The sequence below is a fragment of the Phodopus roborovskii genome, unplaced genomic scaffold, assembly GCF_943737965.1.
Source record: "Phodopus roborovskii unplaced genomic scaffold, PHOROB, whole genome shotgun sequence".
Lineage (NCBI taxonomy): Eukaryota > Metazoa > Chordata > Mammalia > Rodentia > Cricetidae > Phodopus > Phodopus roborovskii.
The window spans coordinates 27,056,581-27,066,406 of record NW_026126459.1 but is presented as its reverse complement, the minus strand read 5'-3'; the positions used below and the strand labels follow the sequence as shown (position 1 = coordinate 27,066,406).

At 41.5% G+C, this 9,826-nt stretch overlaps 1 protein-coding gene across 1 annotated transcript; it reads left to right on the top strand.

Annotated features, from left to right (window-relative positions):
• Window positions 1–619: 619 nt before the first annotated feature.
• Window positions 620–9,752, top strand: Mettl21c (methyltransferase 21C, AARS1 lysine). Its single transcript, XM_051190111.1, has 5 exons — window positions 620–722; window positions 2,749–2,839; window positions 5,410–5,561; window positions 8,730–8,847; window positions 9,297–9,752. The coding sequence occupies exons 2-5, from the start codon at window positions 2,758–2,760 to the stop codon at window positions 9,689–9,691; spliced, it is 747 nt and encodes a 248-aa protein (XP_051046068.1). The 5' UTR covers window positions 620–722; window positions 2,749–2,757; the 3' UTR covers window positions 9,692–9,752.
• Window positions 9,753–9,826: the final 74 nt, after the last annotated feature.

Here is a 9,826-nt window from a genome sequence, read left to right as displayed (position 1 = left end):
TTCCAGGAGGAGTCTTCCTAAAGTTCGATTCCTTCTGTTCCCACAAACACCCTGTTTAAAGGTTTAAAGGTTTAAAGGTTTAAACCTTTAATCATCATTTTGTCTTGTGAGAGGATGTTCTTTCTTCCTGGAAAACCCTTGCCTTTCTTCTGGGCAGTGGTTCCTGTTGTTCTTGGCTGCTAGGCTTAGCATCTTGGGCAGCTCTGTGCCGGGGTTGGAGTGCCTCTTGAACCACAAGGAGTGTTTGCAGAACTGTGAAATCCTAAGCTACACTTTTTTTTTTTTAAATTAAATTTCTTTCAGGTTAGCTACAAAGTACTGAGTTTCATTATGGAATTTACAAACATATGTGCCACACTTTGTTCCCATTCATTCCTCCCTCCACTGGCCTCCTATCCTTCTAGAACTGAAACAGAAGACTCCATTTCACCCTGCCCTCAGCAACAGGACACCACAGAGCTAGTCACTGTTTAGGCATTATGGATTTTTTGGGGGCATTCCATTTCATGTTGTAAGGGCTCTGTGTGTGCTGGATGGGACAGGAGAGTGAGAGCGAGTGTCTAGAAATGTGTCTGTGGGTACTCTGGGTAATGATACCATAAATAACTTGAACTCCCACTGGCTGGCTTTTGGTCACAAAGAGCTCATCATTTCAAGTGCAGTCCTATATACAAAACACTGGAGACTGGAGGCCACACAAACTGAGATCTCTATTCCCTAAGGTAAAGGCATGTTTAAACTGCTAAGCTGAAAAGGATTTGAGGGTTTGGAAGGCACTAACCAGGAATGCTTTAAGAAATATCAAATTGGTAATACTAATATATGTTAAACTAATATCAGACTCTACATAGGCAATAGTAGTTGTGTAAGATTTTTTTTAAATTCACAGCTGTCTTTGGCAAAATGATTTTTCATGTTCTCCCTCCCCCGCATGTGAAATAAAGAAGTGTCTTAGATTACATGTGTGGTATCAGATGTGACAGACAGGCACCTTGTTACAGGGTCATACTGAATGCCCACTGTATGGTCCTGGAGGTGGTAACAACAGTGGGGACTGCATATGTGAGAGAGCATTACAGCTCTCAGGCCTCCAGTCCTACGTGGTTAGGTGTCACAATTAACTGCATTTTCAATGCACTTGTGTGTAACAGGGCCAACATTCTACCACAGGCTCCTCACTACACTGAGAGCACTTTTGTACCACACAATGATCAGTCTGCTACTCTTTAAAGTTGACACCATTAACTTCCTGAAGTCACTGAAAAGTTGGAAAACTAAAAATGAAGACAGGTAAGTGTCTGCAAGGGGAAGGATGCTCTTGTGAGGCATAATGGTGGAAGTCTTGGCTAGCTTGTTAACATTGAGAACTGAGGGAATATGACTTGGCATGAGTGGATGAAAATGACACATCACACCCACCCATTGCAGTCTAGCTTCTTAGACACCCCCTTTGCCACATTGCACCCTCATGATCTCCTTTGTTTGAAATCTTTGGTATAGAGACCCCAGGGTCACATAGTCTCTTCAGATGTAGTTATGAATGCTGCATGGCCTGGATCCTCTGGGATTCGCTGCTCGTTCATGGGCTAGAGTGGTTGAATGCAAGCAAGTTCAGTAGTGCTGCCTGGAGACCACCCTCAGTAGCTGAAAACAGCAGAATGGAGCAGCCCGTGAGCATGGCAATAAACTCAGGGTAGTAAATGCACATAGTGAAATCCACAAAAGCTTGTTAGAAAAAGATTACAGTGTGGACTTAACATACACTAAGCATTGGACACCATTTCAGGAAAGCCACAGGGCAGCGGCCTAGACTCAGTGTGGGCTGCAGCTGGATGTCCACCCAAACTTCTGGTTCTCATTAACCAACTTCACCTCTATCTTGGATTCTCTGCCACAACACTGTCTTAACTGGATTGAACACTGGCTTGGTGCATGCAAGCCAAGTGTTCTGCCACTCAGTTACATCTCAAACTCTTTTTATTTTGAGACAGTCTATCTATGCTGCCAGGTTGGCCTTGAACTTGTGATCTTTTGCCTTAGCGGTGGGACATCAATGGGAGTATTGTGATTTTGAAGCTGGTTCTGTTTCTGTTTTATCTCACTAACCTCCAAATAGCAGTGTCTGCTTTGTCACTTAGCAAACATCAAGTGACCTGAATCTTTCAGGTTCAATAGGCCTGTGGCTTTTGTGCCTATCAGTGCAACAATTCTCTTGTTGCAAATCCATCTTCCTGTGTGTGAGTGGGGGTGTTAAAGAGATGCCACGTACAGAAAGTGGGGAGTCAGGTCAGTCTTCTAGCTAGAGTGCAGTGCTTTCTACTGTGTTCCAACACAGCCTCAGAGTCCGATCCAAGCTGGGTTTCTTATCCATGGTTCCACTTACCCACAATCCATGAGTGTCCCAATGGCACCCAATGATTGACAGGCTTTCTTCACTGAATATGTTCCAAATGTCATTTGAAACAATTAAAACTCCAGAACTTAGTGATGAGCTGCACAGTACTGGGTTGTGACAAGGAATGGCAGCATTTATTTCCAGGTGCACCTACTCTGGTTTCCATTTCTTCTTGAGCACAGGGGCCTCCTATCACTCCACAAAACTGTCTCCTTGGGTGGCTGCTTTATTCACCCTGAGGAACCAAGCTGAAAAGCAGAGGTTCTTCTCAACTCAGCAGATGCTAAAGTGATAAGCACTACTTTCTGGGACCCTGTAAGGCTGACTCTGAAGTGTCTTTCCCCTCTCGGCAGATTCTGGCTATGGACCAATGTCTCCGCATAGCACAACAGCCCCTGTGTCCAGGGACCCCACAAGAGGATGGTTTTGCAGGACCCTCAGCAGGTAAGAACTTACACATTTCCCAGCCACAAGAATTTGTATTTCTCCTAAACTTTGGGTTTCTTTGAACTATAATAGGGAGTAGCAGAGAAATATCTTTATACAAACAATTGCCTTCTATTTTTCATTGTCATTCCCAAATGTTTTATCATTTGTACAGGTTTGAGAATATTGTATGACTGAAACAAGAGCAAAAGAAAATTCAGATTTGTTTTTGCTTTTCATCCAGATGCATTTTTAGCAAATTTCTCCTATGGTGGATCCTTGTCAGGGGTATTTTCCCCTTAGAGCCATGTGGAGGTTTAGGATTACACCTGGGTATGGACTCAGAAGCAAATGAATAATAGACATAATCAAGGATGTCCTGAGAGCCATTTAAAACAATTTAAAGTGTTAAAAATATGTTTCACTTGCTAAAGAGGGTGATATTTTTTCAAATTATTTCATAAAATATAACTGTCACTAAAAACCTGATGTTTAAAGTGATCCAATAGTTAAAAGTGTAATACAGATATTTTTTCTCTTTATAGATCTTCAAGGGGTCTTACATAAAACTACTTATATGATAATAACCATCTTAACTCCAGTTCTGGAGATCTGATGCCTTCTATGATCTCTGCAGATACTGTATCATACCCTGTACTCACATGACACACAGACATATCTGCATATACCAAGGCAAAATACCCATATACATGAAATAAAAAAATGAAAAACCACTTAAATCTCACCTTTAGTTATCATACACATGTCACGGTGACCCATGCTTTCCAAGTAACTTCCATCTTCTCTGTCACTAGAACATACACCACCTATGGTGGGTGTATTTATACAGGGTCTCTTCCTCTCTGTAGGAACTAGGAGTGAAACATTTCTCCATTGTGGTCCTCTGCCTTCTATTTGCTGGAACCATATTCAGCACCAGCTCACAGTCCTGAACCTAGAATCTTACCAGTTATTCATATAGATGGGGTTTATTTGTCCGATCACTGTGAGAGCTGTGTGTGTCCCTTGCAGCTCTACAGTGGAGAGGATGCCTCCAGGACCAGATTGGTTCTTGATGAGCAGGGTCCTGAAATCTCAGTTAAGCTTAGCTCTTGGGTCATTGCATTCATTTCTCTTTTGAGTGGTGGAAATCAGAACTGTCTGCTTGTTAACAGCCATGAAATTATCAGAGGAACCAAAGGCTTCCCCTGCATTAACTTATAAATGACTCACTCATTCACTCTCACTGTGGTCGGAATCTGTCTCTAATATATCCTACATTAATATTATTAAAAAATATAACAAACTTCTAGGAAATAAAATGAAAATGTATATAGACATAGTCTATGAGCCATAGTTTATTTTTAAAATTCTTTGCAACAATCACTATCACCCGAAGTCACTGTAAGGCCTGCCCTGAAGGAAGGTACCACTGAGTAGGGTTCTTTTCAAACTCATCTCCTTCCTCTTTCACCTTGAGTGGCTGTTCTGACTCATCGATTTCCTAGAGCCCAGATTTTATTGCTCTGTCAAAATCTAGTCATATCCCAGGATACAAAGACAAAGACCACACATGTCCCCTCTACTTCAAGACAAAATTACCCATTGTTGGTGCCACTTTAGTCTTTGGCCAACAATGACTGGTGGGTCATCTTTTCTTTTTGCCTCACCGCTCTTTTTAAACTCTGGAAAACCTGTGAAGATTTGTGACTGCATGATACCAGCCCCATCAGGTGCTCTCTTCCTCATTTGATATGATATTTGAGAATTGCTATCATGGTTCATGGGGCTAAAGGAGTATTTAAAGCAGTTGTAATTTAATAACTGGAGTTAAGCTAACAGCCTCACCAGGATTGCGGAACTAGTTCAACAGTGGGTAGCTTGGGCCTTTTAAGGGGTAGTTGTAGATTTAGGAGAACATGCTCCTGTCAACATGTGGGATTACTACATCACCTCAATGTTATGATCTTGCTTGTACAAATAAAGCTTGTCTGAGAGATCAGAGAAGGAACAAACCAGTGCCACATCTTACCTTCTTAGTATCTCAGCAGACAAAAGAGTAAGTTCCTGTTTCTCCCTGCTTATGTCCTGTTTCTGCCCAGCTACCTCACTTCCTGTCTGTACAGACCTCCAGACCTCTGTAGTTAGCTAGCAGCAAGCTCTATTCTCTGACCTTCAGACAGGCTTTATTTGTACAAGCAAGATATCACAACATTGTCTAAAATTAAAAGAAAAAAGTTATAACTAATACAAGAAAAACTATACCCAAGACCTAAAAATTGCCTGATGTGTGTTTATCCTCCAAGTTCAGAGATCTTACTCAGGCCACTTTGCATACAACCAGATAACACTGCTTTCTTTTGGTGGCAAAAGACAGACAGGTCTGCTCTTCTGTATTCTCCTACCTAAGGAAAGACCAGGGACATCCTTTGTTATTTTGTCATATTATTAAAGGGTTACATGTGAATTCCAGTCCCCATCACCCCATGCAATTCAGTTTTGTTATGTAGTCAGAGGTGTTGATGGTGGCCCTCCCCTTAGAGAAACAGTTTCATCTGTTTTCATCATCTGATTTTTCTGCTTCACAGAGTCTGACAGGATAGAGTCATCTCTTCATAGTATCCAGAAATTTGTTCCTATAGACTATGCCAGCTACACACAAGAGCATTATCAGTTTGCAGGCAAGAAGATCATCATCCAAGAATCCATTGAGAACTATGGCACGGTGGTGTGGCCAGGGGTGAGAACTGATATTTACTTGTGGTCAGGCTTTCTGGAGATAAAATGTTTTAGACATCTGTGTTGTATACGACAACTGGCCATGTGTCTTCTCACCTTTGTGCTTTTCCAATCAATGAGTAACAGCCTGGTAGTACCCCAGGGGTTTGGTTGTGTTAGGCTTCTGCAGACATAAAGCATTTCTTCCAGCAGCACTGGCTTTGAAGCAAAACTCTCCTTTCCCTTTTCTGTAACTTCCTCCTCCTCTTGCCCCCTGCCAATCCTTTCTCTTCCTCCTCATCATGACAAACAAATGTGCCATCACTGAGCTACACATCCCCCTAAACAATATTTACTGAATACTTTCAAGTGACCTAAGTAGACCACATTGGAAATGTGACATAAAACTGATACAACTAAGACATGAGAAAAGTTAAGAATTTATAATTGAGAATTTACAGTAAGCACCTTTGGGGTCCCTTCATTCTCAACCATTCATTGATTTCAGACTTATTTCACAAGGCAAAAGGCAGACACTGCAGAGGAAACATTCAGCACCATTTCTCTACCCCTTGCTTCCCATGCATGTGAGTATGGTATTGAAACAGACGAAAGTCCATTATTTTCAGGTTGTGTGGTCATAGGCAGTCATTTGTCTATTTTTCTCTGGTTTCCATATTTCAAATGTGAATAATGATAAGAATAGTTGCTGACATGGTTGTCAAGATTAATAAGGCACTACACCTAGGCTCACATTAGCTGTAATTATTGATGCAACATTAATCCTACCTCACAGCTGAGAATACAAGGGCTCAGGAAGTTCAGAGGCTTGGTGAACCTTAACCCTGGGGTGCTCTGGGGCCCAGTATTACCAATCTTCCCAATGCCAGCCTGTTCAGATCAGAAAGGGACCACAGCAGAAATTGTCAGACCTTTGGAGTAATATTGAAAGGGAGATTTTGATTGAAGACTGGCTAAAGGATGGAAGGTTGTGACTATTATTTCTTAAAAGCTGCCTAATAGCACATATGATATGACATGGTACAGAGACTCTGAGCTGGGAAGCCATGATGTTGGCTCTGGGGAGCACTGAACAGCCATGTGGAGGGTACCAAAGGGCTTTCCAGGTATTCTGGGGATTGGTAATAATGAGAACAGCCAGGGCTTCTGGGTCTGAGGCTCTTTTAGTATTTACACATGGTTATGGTTTCCTTCCAGCAAAGGTCTTTTCCCTAACCCGGAAGTTTGCAAACACCACACCTCCCCGCTTTCTTTCCTATTATATCAAACAGGTAACTACAGTGATGGTAAACATCAGGAAAAGAAAGGCCTCAGCCTGTTGTGCACCAAACTGGCCTCTCTTGGTATCTCCAAGTGGGAAAATGGTACTTCCTGTGTGATTTATGGTGCAGCTGTCCATGAAAAGAGGTTACTTCAGAGTTCACTTGGAAGGATAGAGTTGGGGGTTTGAAAAGTCAAAATGACACTTCATATGCACTTACTGGAGGGCAAAGTGTCTTCAGAAAGAGGCTGGCCTTAGCCATCATCACAGGATCACAGAGTATGTTTTGGGGACCACTGTGATAATATTGAAGGTCCATCAAGATCTTCTCCTTGCCAACCACAACCTCCTTCCTTGCTTTGGTGCTGTTTTGACATCTAGTACTCACACCTAGCAGGCCACCTGCATCTTTCTTCAGCTGGTGCATCTCTCCCTGCATGTGGAAGGCTGAATTGACTACCCAGTAGCCTCTATTCCTCCCTGCCCCACTTGTATGCCTTGCTTATGCCATGTAAAACACAGTATTTTGTAACTGGTTTACATGTCTTAGCCCTGCCACCAGAGTATCTTTGACAGCATAGATAACTGCTATTACCCTTGCAGATATTTATCTGTTCAATAGGAACACATATAATGGGGTGAATGAGGTTACTGTACTATTCACCTTATGAAGTGCAATAAGAGGTGTTCAGAAATTCCCTGGCCAATGATTTCCTGCAGCTCAACTGCTTTCATTTCCATGTCCAGACTTCAATCCTGGCCTGTGCATATGAGTTTGTTAATCTCTTGCACATACTTAGTGTTTTAGTCTTTCTCAGGGAATTGCTGACATTTCAGTGACAGATGGATGCTTGTGTGTGTGGGTACACAGGTACACACACACACACACACACACAGAGAGAGAGAGAGAGAAAGAGAGAGAGAGAGAGAGAGAGAGAGAGAGAGAGAGAGAGAGAGAGAGAGAGAGAGAGAAGGTCTTGGCTGTCCTGGGGCTCATTAATTGGGCCAGGCTGGCCTTAAATTCATAGGGATCCTCTTGTCTCTGTCTCCTGAGTGTTGGGGATAAAGATGTGTGCCACCATGCCCAGCTGACACAAATAAAACTTTTTCTTTTTGGTGAATCAATGAGATATTATATCTCAGTATAAGTTTGGGGAGGTAGAAATAAAAAATAATTAAACAATGAAAAGGACATTTGGTGTCATTCACAAAAACTAATTTGCTAACTCATATTGTAGTCCAGACTGACATCATTAGAGCTGATGTAGACATAGAGACCCAGACTTACAGAAGTTAAGCATCTTCACTGAACACTTAGAGAAATACTATCCTGACAGTGTTTATCAGCTAAAAGGAGAAGGGGGGGGGACCCCCAAATTGGTCAGTTGTCCAATATAACAGTCCTAATTAATCTGAATTTTGATAAAAGAACTGAGAGAAAGGTGCTTAAATTCATATCACTTACTTGAAGCACTTAGAGACCCCACATGACAAGGCTGGCAGAAATTGCTCTTTTTCAGTGCACATTCCCCATTTATTCTAGGAGTGGAACTATCTTTATCCTCCTTTTTCTTCTTTGTCTTTTGAGGTCAGGTCTGACATAGACAACAAGACTAATCTGTTTCTCTAGTTCCTTAGTTAGAACTATATTCAGGCACAGATGGCTATGACATTAAGGTTTTTTTTTTTTTCTTTTTGGCTGTAGGAAAGAGATAGAATCATCCAGTAGCTTAGGCTGGTTCAAGTCCCTCAGTGCTGTGCTTACAGGTCTGGCTATTTTGGTTCTTACAAAACACTAAGCTGAAATATTTAGAGTTACCTTAATGTTCAATTACAAGCATACAGTGATCTGCTTCTAGCTTGTAATGATCCACTTCCCAAATTGAAATTGTTTTTAATGCCTTTTAGGCTACAGCTTTGTGCCAATACTTGGAAGACCATGCAGAAGAATTAAGCCTCCAAGGTGCTAAAATACTTGAAATTGGTGCTGGACCAGGCCTGGTTTCCATTGTGTCCAGTCTTTTAGGTTTGTTTCCTTTTGTTCTCATTTCAAAACAAACAAACAAACAAACAAACAGACAACTTTCCTGTGACAATACTACTGACAGGATATGCCACAATTTCACTGAATTGTTTCCAAATGTCAAATGACAGACATCATTAATTATTCAGAGATAACAGTCTTGGAGAATCTAGTCGACTACTAGTTTTCATGTAAGGAAGTTGAGACTCCAAAAGTCTGAAACTGAATCCCTATAACATTCATCAGTGGGGTGGAGGTTCAAACTGGGGTGCTACTGACATCAAATATGGCGTACAGAGAGCTCAGGTCGCGACTGTCCAGCTTAAATTACATCCGTTACAAATTACAAACAAAGGCATGGTTTAAGAGATGAAGATATTCATTGTCTCCCAGTAAAGGAAATGCTGGCCGCCTACATGTCTCCAGCAAATTACCATTTCTCTTTCTTTTAGGAGCTCAAGTCACTGCAACAGATCTGCCTGATGTTCTAGGAAATCTTCAATACAATCTTTTAAAAAACACACTGGCATGCACAGCTTATCTACCTGAAGTGAAAGAACTGGTATGGGGGGAAGATCTGGACCAGAAATTCCCCAAGTCAAACTTTTATTACGATTATGTCCTGGCCTCTGATGTGGTCTATCACCACTACTATCTGGATAAGCTACTTGCTACTATGGTATACCTTTCCCAGCCAGGCACTGTGATGCTTTGGGCAAACAAATTCAGATTCAGCACTGATTATGACTTTTTAGATAAATTCAAGCAAGTTTTTGATACCACTCTTGTGGCTGAACATTCAGAGTCATCAGTGAAACTTTTTAAAGGGATACTAAAATGTGACTGATATTTAAAGAGCCTTTCAAAGTATCATTGTCTTCTTGTGAGCTATCAGAAGGTACACCATACCATACTGGTGGTATAACTAATATAAATGCAACTCAATACAACTTTTCAAGATGATAAAATTACATGGTTGGTC